Genomic DNA, 21,109 nt, shown 5'->3' on the forward strand with positions numbered 1-21,109 from the left:
AATGCATTCAACGCCTAAATGATGCACTTAATTAAACAATGCATATAATTTTCTTGTAGTACACTCTCAGAAAAAAAGTACAAAAGTTGTCACAGGGATGGTACTTTTTAAAAATCCAATTTTGTTATTTTTAAAAAGATACCACCCCAGTGACAACTTTACCATCTTGTACCTTTTTTTCTAAGAGTGTACAATATAGCTAACAATCCAAAAATTAATTAAGTTTACAATTTCAAATCTTTCCACTGTAATTAATGATAATTAATTAAATAACAGCACAGTAAATATCACAATATTTATGATAATATCATTATTTACATTCATTATAAATAAACATTACTTTTATCTGATATCAGTTAAATTAAAGGGCACCTATGGTCCACTTCACGATTTTACATTTCGTTTGGTGTGTAACCAAACGAACCGTGTTTGAGGCGTCAAATTCGTGTCCACCGCGTCTATTATGCTGCTTGAACATTTTGAGTTTATTCGCGTCATTCGCGCGTGAAATTCTAGTCATCGGTACATTTACGCGGAAATTCTCGTTATGGGAGGGGCTTCTGCGAATCCGCTCGCTTCCTGTAATCACGTCACTACTAGGGTAAGCTCCTGATTGGTTAACGCGGCACGTTTTTCTGCCAAAGTTCAAATTTTTCAACTTGTGCGTTTGATGTGGCAATGCTCAATTCGCGCAATTTGTACAAGCTAGATACACGAAAGAGGCGGAATCGCGTCTACCACGCCAGTGCTAAACACCTCATTTGCACCATGAGACCTCCAGACGTGCATCAACGCGTCTTCACATTGACTTAACATTGAAATCACTCGCGCTTAAGTGTGTATTAGTACACGTTAATGATATGCAAAAGGTACAAACCCCAAAGTAAAAGATGATGCAAATGATCATTTCCAACGTAAATCTCTTTTCTCGGACTACAACAAACACACAGATTTACTTCCTGGGATTGGTGACGTGGACAAGACCGACATTATTAATTCCACCCGCTTCGGACTCGCACCCTGTAAGTTAACTCCTGTTAGAATTGCATTGTGAGTGAATCTTTCAAACATGGTGAGGAGCGTCACATTTCCGAATGACGTAAGAGGTATTCAGGCCAATCACAACGTTCAGATTAGCTGGCCAATCAGGGACACAGTGCTTTTCAAATCGATGAGTTTTATACAAAATCCTTGCATTTCAACAAATTTATCATATGTGAAAAATAATGTGTTTTTTGAACCATAAACCATGCAAACACAAACATAATGTTGTTTTTAGCAATGAAATAGGTGCTCTTTATGTTGCCATTCATTTTAAACTACTGTATATTTTACTGTTACATTTAATGTTTGTTGTTCTGTTTTGGTCTTTGTTAATGATCTATAAACATATGAACTGTAAAATACACCGGCACAAGAAATCCTTAAGCACTGTACCACAGCATAAACTAAACCGTTATTTTACAGTGTACTACAGTCAGTTTAAGGGGAACTAACAAGCCTGTAATGTTTGCTTTGCGTTACGAAAAATAAAATCAGGCTCGAATAAAACTGCAACCTTATGCCATAACAGTGCATTTCAACGAGCTAAAAGCATCAACGAGTATTTTTTATTTCTCCCACAAGACCCTGCGGCCATCTCACCTTGGCTGTTATATTCCCAAATGAGAGACATTTAAACTGCAAGAAGAAAACTCAACTATCGCAGGGCAAGTTGAAAAGAACAAACTAATTATATGACCAAAAAAAAAAAAAACATTCATGTAGTCTCAGGCAATGCTAGTGTTTATTGCTAAAAATACCTCCTTTTCCTCCCCTTCTTTTTCTCCGTGCTTGTGCCCTCCATGGTAGAGCACCTCAGGCTTAAATTGTTTCTTTTAGACCAGTATGTTAAAACAAATATTTTGTCCATCGGTGCAACTTACACTACACTACAGACCCAGACAACTGGTCTCAGATCAGTTGACCTGCAGGACTCACACTATTTCAAACTGACTTACTGGAGGCACAAGACAAGCCCTGCAAGAGAAACGCAAGGTTTGATGCTCGAGTGAATCAGGATTGTGGTCCTGAGTAAGCACTGCAGAATATAAAGCATTGCACTGCCGTTATCAATTTACTTCCTATCGATGTAAACTCATTCACCAAAACAAATTTAACAATATGGATTTCCTTCTACCACGTTCTCGGAAAGGAATTGTGATTGGAAGGTTAGGTGACATTATCTTCAGAGCACAGTGATGATGAATGAAGTACGCTAGTGTATTTCTCTACAGGCACATTCCAAAGCTGCTGCCACAACAAGTAATAATACTGTCACCAAAAAACGCCTCCAGACAGTGATCTCCAAACCACTGCTATGCCTCTGCTTTTCACAACAAAAAGGTACCCAAAAATGAAAATTATGTCACTTTATACTCAAGATCATGTTGTTCCAATTGCATATTACTTACATGCACTTTCTTTGGTGCAGCACATTTTTTTAAAGAATAATAATTCTTATATAATAATAAGTCGTACAGGTTATTTGACAATAAATAAGGGCGTGTAAAGAGGTGACAATGGTTTCATTCTTAGGCAGATTACAATTTTAACTACAACTAATTCCTTGCTTACCACAACGGCTTCTTTAAAAGTTTTGGGTTACATGTTTAATTTGCGCATTTTAAAATACTCGGGTGGAGTAACATTTCAAAACAAACAACATGGTGCTTTATGCGGATCAACAGCCTTGTCCAAAATTCTTTAGGAGAGGCTACAGTAGTTGCTTTTTACTGGAAACAATGTCGTCTTTAATTACATACCTAAAATGTCAAATGTGTGGGGGCGTGTTCATTCATTCACACAACCAGTACTCACAAAAACAACACTGTGCATGCCTGAAACAGTTGAACGAATGCATGTAATTCTTTTGTCTTTCTTTGGAGGTCAACGGGCATCTGTCTATTTTACCCATTCATTTAAAAGAATACCTCACATATCTACACATAAATGAAAATCCATACCGATACACAATGCTATGGGGGACACTGTCGCCATGGTTACATAACCAGGTGAGCTTAATCTTCGGGTCCATTTAAAACAATTTATAGAATAAGTATTGACTCTCTGCTGTGTTCAGATTGGTTATGTAACTTAAAGTAAACTAAATGGGAAATACAGAGTTAAGTCTCCAAATGTAACGAAATTAGGAGCATCACAGTTTGATTTTACTCGTTGTTTTTACTTAAATTTTATCTTTGACATGTTCTACTCAAGATATCAAGGTTATGTTTATAGTCAGAATGATTTTATGTAGAAAACTGTTAATCCTTGAAATAATATAATAAAGTTATCAAAATTAAATAAGATCCTATATATTCAGATGCTTATTTATTCACTATCCAAACTTCAATTAAAATGTTGAAATGTTACTTACATTTACATTTAATCATTCATCAGATGCTTCATCAAAAGTGACTAACAAATGAGGGAAACAACAGAAGCAATCAAATAAGCAAAGCGGCAAACAATGCATAAGTGCTGTGACAGGTCCCAGTTAGTCAAGCATAGTGCATACAACATTTTTTAGAATAGGATAGGAATCCGTGCTGTGTAAGTGCTGGTATTAGTGAGTCAGGTTTTTTAGGATTAATGTTAAGAATTTAAGTATAAAAATCTTTAACAGATACTATTTGACTGGATTGTAAGCTATCAATATTATAAATCTCAATGAATAACGTTACAGGTGAGGAGAATGAAACAAAGTGGGTCAGTTTGGTGAATTTGAACACATTTCATCATCAGTAAGCTCAAAAAGAACAAACCCAGTCATATGATGAATACTGATGAGGGTCAGCACAGTGCAGAAAGAGAGGTAGTGGCGACCCAACACATTAAAATTGGATCTAGTACCATTGATTATGAGATCCTTCATCGTTTTTTAGCATTTTAATTTGTTGGATCTTGTTCAAACAGGTCAGGTTTTAATACCCATGTAGTAGGTGCCACAAATGATTTTGTATTTCGGTTCTCACCTGCAAAATAATATTGATGGGAAGAAGCACGCTAATGTGTCTAATGGGAAAAAACAATCTATACAGCACCGTAAAACCTGCATCAGATCAACATTTGATCAGCATGTTATTTGAAACCAGGTAATCCAAACACTGTTTACTTTTTCCCCAAATACAACACTTATAAGAAGATTTAATCATTGTTTGCAACCTCACATTAAAGTCCATTAAATTGCGTGGCAAGTATTAAGCCTGTTTAAAACAGAGTGCTGTAGTACAATTGCAAATATACAAGTTACAAAGCAATTTTATGTTTGTTTTTTACATGCAAAGCAATGCAGCAGCAACACCTGAGGAAACGTGAGGAAAAATTACATAATTAATGAATATATGAAGAGTTTGGTTCCCGAAACGCAATGAATCCATTTTGACTAATTTCGGTAAAAATGTGTTTTCTATATCAAGAAAGTGAAAGATGAAAAACACTTTTTTCTTTTACAAACTTTCACATAGCATCTTTAGGTTATAAAAACATAAAATATTCAAATCCATAACTTGATGTTCAAAGATTTAACTGACATTCCACAAAATGCAATAAATTCAAGTTTTTTTTTTTCAAAATGCTATAAATCTATTGAATCAATATATAAATGTGCATTCATCTTTGCCATGTTATATTCATTTAGTTGACTAGTGTTATACACTGATTAAAAAAATAAACATTAAAATGTCATTAATCAAAACACTTCATATTAAAAACACTGTCATTGCTGCGGTTATACTTGGAACATAGTCGCTGAACTTTTTTGACAGCGATCACTGATCAGCTATAAAATGTTTTTGGTCCTGCTCGATTTTTGTTTGCTTTGCGTGAAAGTTTTTCATAAGATCACCTGGGGTCAATGTGTTAGCCTGAGAGAAGTTTGATACTGTCGGGAGAACAAGCAACCGGCATTTTTCCGTCTCCCGGGTGCCTCTCGCATAAATTAATAGATGTTGATGGCTTACGTTTCTTTCCCGTCACAGAAAAGCACCACAGGTTTAGCAATGCCAACAAAGTATTATTTTGTTTTTGTTTGTTTGTTGATCACAAAGTACAGGTTGAGGAAAACTAGGATTCTGTGTATTCAACCTGCCTCCATTATTGTTTACAATGCATAGAATGGTGCGCTGTGATTTGTTGAGCGGATTTATTGCATTCTGCAGAAACGGAGGAGTGTCATTTATTGCGTTTTGGGGAAAAGAGAGAAAAGATGACAGAATAACAAGGCGGATATTGTATTTTGCATAAAATTAAGAATTTACTTTTAAATACTGGCCTGATGCAATACTGATTTGGCGGTAACTCATTTTGGAACCAAACTCTTCATATATACAGTATATAATGATAAATTGCCTGCAAAGCAGAATGTCAGACTGACGCTCTCAAGTGAAAAACATCAGCAGACCCCAATGCAAGCATATACAAGGTCACTGCTAGCACAGTGCGCATGCGAGCTTTGTTTGCTTCCATTATCTTCTGTTTACCTTGCAGTAATTTACTTTCAGGAGTCCTTCAGCAATTTACCACAAGGATGAACAAAGTTGTCTGTAGGTCAGTGTGGTTGTGTGTGTGTGTGCTCAGGGGGTGTTGTTGTTTACAATTACATTGAAGCCATGATTGATCATCTTCCAAAACTCCCTCAGCCGAACATAAAATTAATTGTTTAAATCGTTAACAACACAAAGAACAAAGACGACAATGCCAATTAATTTCTACTGCACAATGTGCCTACTTTCATTGATGTAATATTGAACATTGCAAAAAAAAATTATAAATACATTATGACCACCTGCCTGATATGCTTTAGGGCCTCCTTTAGCCTAGAACAGCGGCCATGATGTTTCCTAAGGTATCTGGTATCATCATTTTAACAGCAGGTTCTTCAGTTCCCATATAATGCAGGGTGGTGGCAATGTATGTACCACAAACCTGCTTTTCCAAATCGAACCACTAATGTTCAATGTGGTTCATGTAAAATTCATTTGGAGGCCAATGCATTAATAGAAACTCACCATCATGTACTTTAAACCACTCCTCAATGATTCTGGCAGTGTGGCATGGCGCATTATCTAAGGGGTAATGGCCAGCATTGGCAGGGAACAAAATGTGTGCACTTGGTCCGCAACAAAGCAAACCTGACAGCTGTCAGGGATGGTGCAATTGTCATACTGGGCCTAAGGTGCCCCACAACAAAACATCGGCCAACCTGTGACCACCCAACAGTTCATCCATGTCCCATAGCCTCTGTTGCATGTCTGCGCTCGACCGTCAATGTGATGCACCAGGAATCTTGATTCATCGGACTAGGTCGCAGTCTTCCAACAATCCACACCCCAATAATAATGATCTCGGGCCCATCTCATGTGTTGTTGGCGATGATGTGTAATTAGCATGGGGACCTGGCTGGGTCGTCGGCTACACAGGCCCATACACAGAAGGCTGCGATGAACTGTGTGCTCTGACACATTGCCCTGGTCACCAATGTTGGAGCTGCTAGTGATTTGTCACACTGTGGTTGCTGTGAATACGGCACGACAGTCTTCCCTCCCCTTTGGCATCAGTGAGCTTCATACGGCACGCAACTGGACGCCGGACTGTCATTTGGCCAGCCATCCACCACTTTTGATATGTACTCACTTTAGTGGCACGGGGATCAACCCACAAGGCATGCTGCTTTTGAGATTGAAGTTCAAAGGTGCCGTGCTATCACAATGTCTCCACTATCAAATTTGGCATCTATATATATATATATATATATATATATATATATATCTATATATATATATCTATATATATATATATATATATATATATATATATATATATATATATATATATATATATATATATATATATATATATATATAAAAAATCGCATATATATATATATATATATATATATATATATATATATATATATATATATATATATATATATATATATATATATATATATATATATATATATATATATCAGTCAGCAAGTGAATGCGATTCAGCAACAAAGTGGTTGTAGCAGCAAAAACACAGCGAAAGAGACAGAAGATGAGTGAGTTTTTAGCACTGCAGGTGCTATTGTCCATGCAAAACGCCATGTCCTATGTCATCTTTCACATGTTGATCAGTTTATTTTTTATTTTTTTAAGAAAAATCTGTCAAAAGAGATCACTGCAGCACTTGTTTGACTGTTAGATCTGATGTTGATCTGACAAATGCTTCAGCTTTATTTTTTTAGATTCATTTATTTTTTTAATTTAGTTTTTTGTTTCTAAAACTACCTCAGTGATTGTCACATATTGCACATTTTGGCACGAAATACTGAAAGATTTTGACTGTTGCCATCATAAGCTTGATTTTATGTGACATTTGGATGTGACTCATTACTCATTTTTCTTTATTTAAAGGCTCTCTAAGCGAATAATGTGCGACATCACTTCCTGTTGATGTTTGAACTGTTTTCAAACAAACGGAGCGTAGCTAACGCCTCCCCCTCCCTCTCCCGTCCGTGCTTTCATGAACGCGCCCAACCCCACCCCCAAATCCTTCTTGTCGTTTATTGGCTGGAACACTTTGTTATGTTTTGTTGTGCTAGGTTTGGCCACTATGTTGATATTGCCGTTTGTCGAGCCTGAGCTGTCTACAGAGATCGCGTTTTTTACAGTTTGATCAGCGGACAGGCAGCAAGCAGATAGTGAGGAGATGTTTGCTGTATGTAACAAAAAATGTTTTATGGTCTAAAACGCGTCAATTCGCTTAGAGCGCCTTTAAAAAGTGTATTTTTTGTTAGTTTGTTGTTACTGTTTAAATTGGGACAAAGATTGTGCCAAAGAGTTTAATTAAATGTTCATGTTATATATTTTGGTTGTATTTGTAAAAATGTAACAGCTTAACTAGACACGTAAATTGAAATATAAAAATACACCGCATTGCTGGCGGAGAAAATCGATATTGTATCGCATCGTAATGACCTGTCAGATTTAATCCCCTATATATAAATATATATAGATATATAAAGCTCTATGAAATGCACCTGTGCCATTGTTTGGTTGCCAGGTGTGCTCATTGCTCTAGGCTGGGGGTGGTCACAATGTAATGGCTCATCGGTCTATAGTGATGTAAATTTTATACAACATATGAAATCCATGAAATCCTCCTCCTTGGAACACTGGGAGTGCTGGTGCCTATAGCATATCGTATCTTATATCATATCTTATTTAAACATTTGGATTGTCAATTGCTCAATTATATTAAACACTTTGCTAATTATCAGTCAAACAATATTACATACGCAGATGTGGATCATGCCAACACATACAACTAAACCCCAAAGACGATTCTGACAACCTGATAATACATGGCCTCTCATAGCTCAACGCTTTAAGCTTGAGATGTGCTCGACTTTTCTGCTTCTATCAGCCTGCACTCTTGATCAAAGCAGACCAAATGACTGATTCGTGCTGCTGTTACAAAATCAAGATAGAGTAAAACACTTGACACAGCTATTGGCATTCTCTGCATTAGGTAAGCATTTACATAATTATCATCCACTTGTCATGTAATTAAGACATTAGTTGGCCTTTTCAAAGAAGCGGGAGGATACCAGCATCCCTGACTCACAGGTCGATACACACAGCGTTCTGTAAGAGCCAGCAGATTCAAGTTAGTCTATCAGGTTACTTTGGCTGGCAGAGCATAGTAACGTGTGCCTAAAGTATCTATGATGTGGTCATATTTTTAAATATAAATAAGTTACTACTAATAATAGCAAACTGATATGGTAAACTACTGTATAAGACTGCATGGATCTATTACAATCAGACCATAAATGAATGGGTTTTTACAAAGCACACACACACACACATGTTTTTACTTATTCCCTAATGTAATCTCACCTTTTCTGCAACTTTCTTACAACGACAGTATGCAAATTCATATGCAGTCACAGAGAAAGACAATAACCCCCATGCAATTCTTTGCCTAAATACACAGCACTCCCATCTTTTACAGTCTTTTATCCACGATTTAGATTTCTGCAGGTCCCCCCATTTAAACCCATCATTGTTCTGTAATGATGCCTCTAAGCACCTCAATGACCACAATAGTCATTCAAAGTACAACTCGTGCACTTCACTCATGTGTACGACAGGCTCCATTTAATTAGACGATCCAGAAACTGCAGTATTTATCAGAATTGATGTTAGTTGCTCTCTTGTCTTGCTCTGATAGACAGCTGGCAAGCGTGCAAACGACAGTACCATCAGCATGTCATTCAGTGACCTGTAGCAGAGTTAAAAACACACCACATGTGCCAGCCAAACTAAAAAGCTTAAAACGTTGAGGAAATCGTGTGCAGGCCACTAAAGATAAGGGACAGATCTGCTGAAAGGCTTCAGTTAAGATTTGCGGGGGCGTGTGCAACCTATGACATCATCATCGAAAGCACGCACTTTTCCCTTGCATCATATCGCCAACCGGTGAGTGTACAGTACGTTAAGTCTGCACAGGCCACACCTCACAGGAAAAGGTGTGGCAGGTATGAAATGCTCAGGGAAATGTTCAGAGTTACATATTTGTGAAAGCTCTGGCTGCAGTCCATGTAAACAATCAAACTGCTGTGATTTTTGATTCACACAGCAAGTTATGTAAATCAAAGCTAGCACAAAATGCGTAGACGCGTGTGCCGCCCAAGCATGTTTGCATGAACCGTTTCTGGTTCATAGTTGGATTTTGCACTTGTCTGTTGGACAGTAAAGAGAGACATGAAGTGACAGGCTATCGATACTGTTTGAGTCTTTTGAATCCGGATCATGAATGTTCATGTTTTCCTTACCCCCACAAAAAATGTAATATATTGACTGGAGCACACAATCTAATAGCACTAACTGTGCAAATTATGGGCTACAATGGACTTTGACATGCCTCTTACAACTAAACAACTTAAAACATCAAGATCAACATCACAAGGTATATGATGCAGTTAGGGCACTCAGCAGATGTCGACAGTCAACCAGCTCCCAGATGTTTATGGATGTTAACAGAGACATCTAACTCTCTGAATCTCAACCTTTTGGCTATTGACTACAAATATTTGAAGGTCTAGAAAGATGTATATTTGTTATATCGTTTGAACATTTGGGAGGCTGAAGTGTCAACAGTATGTTTCATAGTGTAGTAGTTTTTATGGTGGGGTTACTTACCTCCCCGTCCACCTGAAAACTATGCCCCTGGTTTACTATAAAAATAATGCATTAAAATTGGGTTGTTTTATCTTATCACAACTTGAGGCACCTTGTGGGCACCAGACCCATTGTTAGCTATTACTGGTCTAACAAACCTACATCTCTAGACATGTCGTGGTAAAAGCTTTCTGTGGTCCCAACCGTTGTGTCGCCCATAAAATAACCAGTTTTGCCGGTTTTGAGGCAGACCTTCACCTATTAAAGTGCACCTTTATCATCACAAAATATGCAAGCCTTTGTTAACGCTATTATTTTTAAATACTTTCATAAGTACATACAAAAAGAAAAAAAACAATGAAATAAAAAAAACATACAATTGCAATAAATAATAATACATGCTAATTTATTTAACTAATTTATATATCAAATTACAATAAACAAATGTAAAGCTAAGTTTATTAAGTAAGTACTTATTGTATGATTTATCCATTGCATAATTTGTATAAGTTATATAGTCTACCTGTGCATCATCAGTCTTACCTTCTCCTGTTTGCCTCCGCCGCTGCTCTCAGGTTCGGCAGGTGGAGAGCTGGGGGATTTCACCGCTGTAACCCCGCTACTGCTGCCCGAGCTCGACCCGCTTCTCTCGACTGTCTCCACCTTTATAAGCCGGTGTTTCGGAGACACGTACTTGACGTCCGGCGAACCCACTGAACCAAGTCCAGTAGAGAAGGGAATATTTCCGCCTCCCGTGTACGGATCCTCGAAGTCGAGCTCCTTCTGGAGTTTGTACGCGGTGATAATATCGGGCTGAGCGGACATGAACCCGGAGCCCGACTGCTGTTGTTGCTGCTGCTGCTGCTGGAGGAGATATCCGGGCGAACTGGATACAGTGGTGTGGAAGTGTCGGTAGTCCGGTTTCGGGGGCGCCGGTGGTGGGGCTTTGGTGGTTTTGAAACCCAGGTGCTCCTTGAACCATTTGGCCATGCTGCCAACGCATTGCTCAAAACTCTGATTTAATATAAATATATCCGTACCAGTTTCCCGTCCCAGAGTCTCTTTAACGCTCGAGAAACGCGTCCGTGTGCTGTTTCGGCGCGATAAGTGTCTGTTTCCCGACCTCTATCACTTTCTGTTTGTTAAACTCTGCGCTCGACTCGTGCTCGCGTGTGTTAAGACTGAGAGACAGCTGATCTGTTGGTGGGATATTACACCTGAGAATACTGCCACCTATCGGATTACTGTGCTAGCTGAACTTCACATAGAGCAGTGGATCTCAACCCGTTTTATTTCAATTCCCAATAGATATGTGAATCCTCCACTTATTTCTACTACCTACTAAAATATTTGAGAGCTTGGCATAACTAAAAAGATGAAAATTTGTTATAAAAATAACCAAACAGAAAGAAATATGGCTTGTTTCATCATTATACATACATTTAAGTTTTAATCTTGGGGTCGTTTCCCAGACAGGAATTAGCTTAAGACAGGACTAGGCCTTAGTTTAATTAGGAAATATAACTAGTTTTAACAAACATGCCTTACTAAAAACATTACGTGTGTGCATTTTGAGGCAAAACAAAGGGCACGAATGTATTTTAAGATATGTCAGTGCAAGTTGTATTCAGTTTGGGCAGCTCTTACATGTCTAGTCTAATTCCTGTCCAGGAAACCGCCCCATAGACTTAACATCTTGTACTTTTATTAAATTATTTTGTTAAAGTTCACTGTATCACAAATACATACTGTAGGGTTGGTTGAACAGACAGAATAAAAAATAAGACAGGACTAGTTTTTTACAAACACGCCTTGCAATAAACATTACTGTTGTACATCTTGACACAAAAATATCTGTGCCAGTGTTGTCAGTACAAGATGTTTTCAGTTAAGACAGCTCAAGCATACATTTTATTTTCAGACTAAACTTAAGCCCGGTCCAGGAAACCGCAACCTGGGGTTTCTGGGTTGGCTTTATGGCGACATATGATTGCCATAATTTCTTAAAGGCGGGGTGCATGATCTCTGAAAGCCAATAGGTGTGTTCGAGTTCAGGCGGCGCTGCGCAGACCGATCGGTGGCTGACTTGAAGCAGTGCATTCCGGTTAGTAATTTTGTCAGACTTAAGCTGGCGCTGCAGGCACGTGACTGTGTCATATTGTTTTAAAGAACCACGTGAGCGTTTCGAGATCAGCCGCCGGAGTCAGCCAGCACAGCTCACGAAGAGAAGCTGCACGGGCTGTAATGACGACACGGCTGTTTCACGATTGGTCGGATTCACCACATGACAACAATCACGTGTGTTTCGTGTTTATTTTCACGCCCTCAGTTCCACAAATGCTCACAAATCTGTATTTTTATAACAGTTAAAGCTCTTTTCATGTAGTCGCGATGTTATATTGTGTCATGTTCATCAAAATAAAATGGATAAAAAACGTAGACCTCACTACATTGGTATTTAAATAATATATTCTTTATTCTTGTAAAAACAGATGCTGTAAGCCTCTTTAGTTCCACTTATGCTCATACACGGACATTCAAAAGCGTATCATTCACTTTTATGTAGTTTACATCTTACAAATCATGTTTACTGTGATAAAGCAAGCAAACGCCACGTGATCAGCCATGCCTGACGTAAATGCAGCAAACTACGGGAACCACAGCGTGTCCGACTTCACGTCTCCCTTTTCAGCTCCTCCCGCCTGCACGCGGCTAATCTCGCCGATCGGTTACATCCAGCCACAGCCGATGTCGAACACACCTATTGTTGACATTTGAAATCACCTAAATAAACACGCCCCCACCCCAATAGAATCTGGACCATCTTTTGATAGACCCGTCTCAAACATACGCAACCTAGGCAATGATGATGTTTGGTAGAAACGCACCTTACTGCTGATTGGCTACTGTGTGTTTTGGTACTCGGCCTGACTCCCTTTTCCAAAGCATATTTCAAAAATTGTGCACCCCGCCTTTAATGTTTAATAAATGTTGAAACCAGCATGTCGGTTCCAGGTCTGTTAATAAAATAACTATGTAGCCTAGTATTCAGTACATACAGCTGTATATACAAAGAAGCCATTAAGCTTTTAAAATGTTCTGCAGTCACCACACACACACAAAAAAACAATATATAGTTTTATAATTTTGAAGTGTGTTGTGATTAAAATATTACAGGACTCTTACACACCTGTAAATTCAAAGACAATGAATACTGTCCTTGTGTAGTGTTCCAGTTCATTTGGTGCACTGGGAACATCCCAGGGACACACATACTGACTTTGGATAAAAGCATCTATCAAATGCAAAAAAGTCAAAGAAAATTCCTAAAATCCTTTAGATTGTGTGTATCAGTTTATTACAAAGATCATTTAAGGGGATAACCAAACCATTTGTGGACCCCATTTACGTCCATAGTATTCTTTTTCCTACCCTTCCCGTTCACTTATACGGCACATCTTTTAATTTTTTTACCATTGTCCCTTGGGTTTAGTGTTAGAGTGAGTTTTAGTTGCACAAAATGACATCCTAAAGCAAATACCAAATGTAACCCAAACCCAAACGATTGGTTTAAAAAAAAAAAAGTTACCAATAAAATGACACAAAAAGATGGCCTGTATATGAACAGGAAGGACGTACTATCCACACAATTTTTAATTGGAATTTGGCGCATTGACTTTTCAAATCCAGTTTTTTAATCCTTGGTTTTCTGTAAACGCACTTTGCATTGGTCCAGAGATTTTTCTTTTCAATGAAACACACAAAGCTTCTTACATTAGTTACGGCAGTCAGGGACACATTGCTGTGGCTTTTTATGAAGCAATGTGTCTTTTTAACAGCAGTGTCCTTCAGGATAAAAGCATGGTGTGAAACATGCAGTTTAACCCTCTATGACTCCTGAGAGGGCTTCGCATTTACTCAATTTGTTAGGACTGCTTCATTTGATTTCCTGTCACAGTAAATTGTCTAGAAACAAAAGCCTGTGGACTCAAATTCAGTCATTTAAAGAGCACATATTGGCAGATTTACAGTTTTTAAAATTTCCTTTGGTGTGTATTAGTACATATCAACAATATGCAAGAGGTACAAACCCCAAAGTAAATGATCATGCGAGTTATCGTCTCCAACGTAAATCTCTTTTCTTGGACTACTAACAAACACATGGATTGTATGCAACAGTTTACTTCTTGGGATTGGTGACGTGTAGACAAGACCGACATTATCATAAATCCTCCCGCTTCGGACTCACAGCCTGTAAGTTAACTCCTGTTAGCAACTGAATCTTTCAAACATGGTAAGAAGTGTCACATTTCCTGCTGACATCAGAGGTATCAGGCCAATCACAATGTACAGATTAGCTGGCCAATCAGCAACACAGCGTTTCAAATCCATGTGTTTCAGGAAGAGAATGAAATCTGGAGCTACAAAGACTTACGGTATGTGAAAAATGTGTTTTTTTACCGTAAACCACATGAACACATACCAAATAACATTTAGCAATGAAATAGGTGCGCTTTAATCCCAAACACTTTTAGGAGAAAACAAAAGCAACCGGCACTTTGAGTAAGAGTCCAATAAAAACCAAACATTTATTGACATTTTTCTGGTTTCAAATGGAGACATTTAAATACACAATTCACAGAATTGCACATTTAACTTGAAAAAATAAAAATCTTTTATAAAATAGAATGGATTAAAAGACATTTAATAAAGATACTGATTTTTAGCAATATCTGCCGGTAAAGTGCTTAATTTATATGCAATTGTCCTCAATCAGATCTTATCGGAGAAGTTGTGCCATATTCTCACAGGAGACACCCTTGGCACCAGCTCCACAGACACTTGTAGACACTTTAGCATACCTGCTTTTCATTTCCTGTAACTGAGGAATCGTAAAAGGATGCGTCAGGTAGAGACATTTATAGAAAACATTAAAATTCTCAACCCAAGAATAGTTTATAAGTAGCAGGCAAATTCCTCTTACCTTGCATTCCTCTGTAACTTTTTCCAGCATGCGTACAATACCCTGCATCACGGGAGCTAAAGTTTCCTCCTTGTAGCCAGTGTAATGCTGCAGGATGGAGCTCTGCCAAACAATAATTATCAAGATTAAATGTTCATATGTTGGTGCCAGTGGATTAGGTCGATACTTCATACACTTCCCCATGGTGCATTTTAATACTCAGGCATGTGCTTTGTACAGCATTTACATCCAAGCAAACTAATAACCGATTAAGATCCACACAGTAAGAGCTACGACAAGAATACGAGTTCACAAACAAACATGAAATAAAAGGCCTCACCCACTCCCCGGAGCCAAGGATTCTCAGAGAAGATGCAAACGCAGCGGCCGCGATGAGAGATGGAGCTACGTGAACCAGGTCATAATCTAGCACTGCAAGCTCCATAAGAAACATTGCCAACTCCTGCTCCTTTGGACTAGCCTGGCATCAAGTGGAAATTAAGTCAAAATTAATGTGTGATTTGAATAAAGCACAGTTAAACACCTAGAGGAAAAACAAGTTTAGGTCTATTCTGATAGCATAACATACCTGGCCAACTTTGCAGGCCCGGTGTAGAAAGTGAGGTGCGATTGGCTTCCCAAGGCTGTAATTTAACTTCTTTAAAACTTTTCTCTCCATTTTGCGGATGTCTGCACAGGTGTAGGTACCATCTGTCACGAACGCAAAGTCTCCCACTGTGGGTGAGTATATCTCTTCATACTTTGAAGCAATCAGCATTGCAGTCACACAGAGCAACTGGAAGTATCTCTTGGGAACAGGGTTGTTCTTAAAAAGAGAGTTGGACAAAGTCAGGACTCAATCTTATGAAGTAATCTACAATAAAGCATGCATTAGTTGGCTAACAGTTTAAAAGAACTCAGATCATAGTTTTACAAACTATCAAAATTCATGCACACATTTAAGGGGTGAATTCTGAAAACAACTGACCTGAAGGAAACCGTCAACAATGTTGACGGTCATAAAAAAGGTCTCTTCCCGCAGCTTAAATTCTCTCTGCACCCGCATGAGCCAGTCAAGAGCGACAGCACGCATTGAACCGGTAATCTCTTGGCCTTCTAGGTAACGCTGTCTAATGGCCATAGCAACCTAAAAGAAATTGCATAATGACACTTTATAACTGCATAAAATATCCTAAAAATAAAAGCTTAAAGATAACCGTCATTCTCTATAGGCATAAACCTTCCAGGTAGACAAATTAAGACATTGATCATCATATACAAAAGGTTGTAATCTTCATTACATATCCCAACTTCTTACCTCAAGCTGTTGTAGATAGTTGTAGATATCCCGCACATATTCACTGCACATCTGAGCATCACCTGTATCACCAGAGTCCACATCCTGGATGTCAAGCAACAAACTGGAGAAAGCTTGAGGTGCAGCACCTTTTCGCTCTGTACCCAGAGTAACGTCACCCTTGTCAGTCGTGTGTGCAACTGGCTGCTGGAAAAGTGATTTTTTTTTTAAGTGATAGAGAAATAACATTCTGGCTCTAGTGTTGAAATGGGATGCTCTACTACTGAGCTACATTATACAGGGGCAAGATTGCGTTATATAAATTGCATTGCATTCCCAGCGCAAAAGGTCATGGGTTCGAAACAAGGGCACACAGCAAGTTGCTTTGGAGAAAAGCTTCTGCCAAATGCAAACGCGCAAATGTTAATTTACGTATAAAACATAAAAACATTAGACTCTGCTGATCTCTTAAGCTTGAGCAAATGTTTTCAAAAAAAAAAGTGTGTAGCTCATAAACAGACCATTTTTTAATAGTTATACCTTGACTGTTTCACACACCACAGAGACGTTCTCATTTTTGGTTGAAGGAGCTTTGAGTCCTGCATCCTTGGCTTTTGTGCGCTCTTTCTTCAAGCGTGCAGTCTTCTCTTTCTGTCGAAGAGTCACAAACACTCAGTTAATCTTTTATCACCAAGTCAGAAATGGGCCCTTACGCAACCCACAGGAAAACACATTATTACCTTTGGTAATATATCAACGGCTTTATTGAGGCCGATCAGATTAGATGCATCTCCCAAGGGTACCTTGGATCGGAGGAAATAAGGCACTGCAGAGGCTTTCTCGTTTAACCGCACATATTTTGAGTTTGCCTTAGTGTGAAACAACCAGTAGGCTTTTATTACATTAACAATTATTACCCAATACTTAGATAAACATCACAAAAGCTTACTTACTCTTGTAACACGGGGTGACATGATTTTTATCAAAAACAACAACAAATCAAACAAAAATGTAGGCTATGATTAACCAGAAGCGGTTGACTTTACATGAAGTTGAGCTTCTGAGAATGGAAGAAGAATTTGGCTCTTTTTCAGGAATTTTAGGAAAGCTGCACATCCAGCTCGATTCAGCAACAGAGGTGGATGAGAGAGTAGACAGAGCCAAAGTGCAGAAACTATTTCCAAAGCTGGGGGCAGAATTGTGTTTAAGACTGGGGAAAATGAGTGCTCAGTCTTCCTAGTTCATGTGCAAAGAATCGTGGATTATATGAGAGTCGCCGTGGTTAATTAATATCATTGACCGCAGCTGTGCTGCGCAAGATGTGTTTGACGCTGCGTCGGTCGATGACATCACAGGAACGCAAGAGCGAATAGCTGTGTCCGAAACGGCTCCCTCGTTCACTCATTCTCTATTTCCTATATAGCAAATGACAATTGAGTCCACTATATGGGGAAAAAGTGAGCGAAAATGAGTGAGCGATTTCGGACACTGACGTAAATACCATTAAAGAGCTGCCGCAGATTTATGTCCCTTACACGTGTGGCTATTGATTGTACTGTGAAACGGTGAATATTTTTACTGTTTGTCTGTCATTTTTATTGTATTAGTTGATAAAAAAGAGAGCAACTGTTTTTCATAGTTATTTACTGTTGTTTATTTATTGTTTAATAAAAATGTGTATTATTTTAAAGAAAAGATATCGCAATTATTCCGATACAACCGTTACAACAGTTAAGCTGATTAATAATATATTATAAATTAAAAGTCCCGAGCTAAGTTTTAGCATTCCAAAATAGCAAATACAAATTAATTTTTAACCTCCTACCTGAGCTTGGTTTGTCCTTTATTCATATTTCTTCAAGCTATTTGGGGGTTAGAAAGAACCAATAAATATAATAAGCAAATATTTTTATTTGAACATGAAGCAGTGTAATTTTCCATGTTTGTGTACACAGGTTCCCTGCTGAAAAAAACAGCATCAAACCAGCATGGGAATTATGCTGGTCTATGCTGGTTTAGCTGGTGGTTACCAGCATACCAGCACCAAAACACATGCTGCTGGTATGACCAGCATGGGATGCTGGTGCTGGTTTAGCTGGTGTTGATGCTGGTTTGTTGCTGGTTTAGCTGGTGTTCACTAGCAAACCAGCACCAAAACACAATGCTGCTGGTCTTGCTGGTATGCTGTTTTTTTTCAGCAGGGTTGTTACACAGAATTAAGTATTAAACAACAAAAAATGTCCACGAAGGTGGACATCCAGGTCTTAGGAGGTTAATGCATTAAATTGGTACATTGCTTGACAACTACAAATAAAAATAATAAAATAATTGTGTTATTTTTATTAAAGCCATTTTATAAAACCAAAAACTAATCCCCACCTAACCTATCATACAGAACTATGAACAAAAAGACCCTCAAGGGGTTTTCAGAACATCCTATGCCCCTGGTAAAACCACTGTAACGCATGGTCTCACCATCACCTGTCCATCAACAGATGAATCACTAAGAATGTTGGCAACTCTGCACCACTGGAAAAATGACATCAGAAGGTCACATAGCCTTTATATAAGCGTGCAAAAGGGATATAGATTCATACCTTCTGTTTCATATGGTAAAATGAGTTGCTGCAAACACATTATTCCTTTTCTAGAAACAAAGGCACACCTGTGACTTTAAATGAGATAACAAATTTTAATATACCTATTCACACACACATGTGACATGCACGCATGCATGCACACACACGCAGTACATGCACACATTTTTGGGTTGGGTTTCCATGTTTTATTGGGACTTTACATAGACGTAATGACATTTATACTGTACAAACATTTACAACATACTCTACTGTATATTTAGCCCATTCCCCGACACCTAAACCTATCCCAAACAAGGTTAAAAAATTACTGGTATTATAATCTTTGTGTCCTTGTGTGCTTTCTCAAATGTCAAAATGTACTTGCTTACTGCACATTACTGTATAGATACAGTAGCATCGGTATCTTACATTCACTGCAAGATAATCTTATAAAATTAGGCTAATGAAAAACTTCCCCATACAGAACCATTGCAATAAAGTATGACTGAACTGCCTGTTTCAATAAATTTATACAACAAATGTACTTACAGTGATATTTAAAAGTCCATTTGAATGTTTCAGAAAACAGCTTATTTTGCTGTTAGACTCTGTTTACCTCACAAGAAATATAATTTATAAAATATTTCAGATATTTACCATTTAAAGTGACGTTCCCAAATGTCAGTCCAAACATAAATAACAAACTCTGACTACCTGCCGAGCTGGATCAGTTTTCCAAAAGGGTATTATAGGGGATTTCAATATCTATAACACGCCAGACAATCTCAGTGCTCTTTCTACCTTCATATCTTTTCATATTCTTTTGTGGCCTCGAAAGTCACCTTTTCCCCTTTGCCTCACCCTTTTTGTAAAAAAAAATGCCAGCCCACTCGCTGACATTTCTGTGATGCGCCTTCCTGAAATTGCCTCTGCTCCCATTCCATCTCGCTAGATTTCCTCTCGAGCCATTTTAAACATCTTGTGCATGTCATCAGTCAACTTGGCCTATTATTCATGTGCTGTACAGTGACATCTTCCTCTCTAAACACCTCCTCATGGCGCTCGCTCGCTCGTGTCTGCTTCACGCAGCCCAGAAGAATGAGCCACAGCTGTCTAATGAAGGAGGCTCTTCATCTGACGTGTTACCTATTGAACTCGGCTCTTGTAAGTGTGTCATCTAGATCTGTGTTGGGGTGAGAGAGGCAGATCTCAGTTGGGATGGCTGGGTTTGTTATGGATTGTATGAGGTAATAAAGAACAAGTGTCAGTGGCGGTTGTTGGCAGTTTGATGTACTGGTGCAACAGGGACATCTTTAATAATCGATGGCCTTTTATCCACTCTTGAAAAGTTTCACGCCTAAAAATGAGCAGTACTTGTTTTAAAATGTATACTTACATGAAATAAAGAATTAAAGGTGCCAAAGAATGCATTGATACAATATGTTAAGATGTTTTCTTTTATCTACAGGTTTTACATAGCCTGGGTGCCAGCCGATCTTAGCCCCGCCCACAAGATTTTGAGAACGGGAAGATCGGTCTGGGGTTTCTGCGTTGAGGAGCTACTATGCTAGACCCAAAGCTGGTCGAACCAATCAAATTGTCAGGGCGGGCTTTATACGATGATGGACAGATAATCAACAGTAACGTAATGAACCACGTCACCAAAGAACGCGTGTGTTGAATCTGTTTACAACGAAATGGCTGCCGCTGTAAAATTCAGATGCGTGGATTCTGACATTGAGTCTGTTCTAAAAGATATCGACAGAGCATTGATTTTAAAAGAGGAACAGAGAAACGCGAGCAAGGCAGTTGTTGATGTTTTTTGCGGTCCTTCCTACGGGATTCGGCAAAAGTTGGTCGCAACTGAAACTGGTATCAAGGCGATGCAACTTGGCGTGCATGACGAGATGGATATAATTAGCGGTCGTTGCCAGCTTCTTTTCGGAAGCCCGGAATCGTGGTTGCTGAATAAGTGGAGGGACATGCTAGGCTCCAATATTTTCAAGCCAACGTAATGTGTATCGTCGTGGATTCACCTGACGTACAAATGGTAAGA

The 21,109-nt window shown here is 38.5% G+C and overlaps 2 protein-coding genes across 7 annotated transcripts in view; both read right to left on the bottom strand.

Moving 5' to 3' along the window:
- The window catches only part of LOC129418871 (SH2 domain-containing adapter protein F), a 133,745-nt gene extending 122,307 nt beyond the window's left edge, over nt 1–11,438 (bottom strand). The window contains exon 1 of one of the 4 annotated variants that reach the window (XM_055173814.2): nt 10,758–11,438. In XM_055173814.2, the coding sequence (XP_055029789.2) occupies nt 10,758–11,204 (447 nt within the window). In that variant the 5' untranslated portion in view covers nt 11,205–11,438. The remainder of the gene's footprint in view (nt 1–10,757) is intronic. The other 3 variants (XM_055173815.2, XM_055173816.2, XM_055173817.2) reach the window with 3 other exon arrangements.
- Nucleotides 11,439–14,772: 3,334 nt separating this feature from the next.
- Nucleotides 14,773–17,723, bottom strand: LOC129418870 (G2/mitotic-specific cyclin-B1). 3 transcript variants are annotated; one of them, XM_055173812.2, is made up of 9 exons: nt 17,428–17,723; nt 17,215–17,343; nt 17,015–17,125; nt 16,496–16,678; nt 16,166–16,324; nt 15,767–16,003; nt 15,518–15,658; nt 15,199–15,300; nt 14,773–15,096 (listed from the first exon to the last, which is right to left on the bottom strand). In XM_055173812.2, the coding sequence occupies exons 1-9, from the start codon at nt 17,446–17,448 to the stop codon at nt 14,995–14,997; spliced, it is 1,185 nt and encodes a 394-aa protein (XP_055029787.2). In that variant the 5' UTR covers nt 17,449–17,723; the 3' UTR covers nt 14,773–14,994. The 3 variants fall into 3 exon arrangements, with proteins under 3 accessions (XP_055029787.2, XP_055029786.2, XP_055029788.2); XM_055173811.2 differs by having other exon boundaries at nt 16,496–16,681; nt 17,428–17,722; XM_055173813.2 differs by having other exon boundaries at nt 14,773–15,076; nt 16,496–16,681; nt 17,428–17,719.
- Nucleotides 17,724–21,109: the final 3,386 nt, after the last annotated feature.

This window comes from Misgurnus anguillicaudatus, chromosome 15 (genome assembly GCF_027580225.2).
Source record: "Misgurnus anguillicaudatus chromosome 15, ASM2758022v2, whole genome shotgun sequence".
NCBI lineage: Eukaryota > Metazoa > Chordata > Actinopteri > Cypriniformes > Cobitidae > Misgurnus > Misgurnus anguillicaudatus.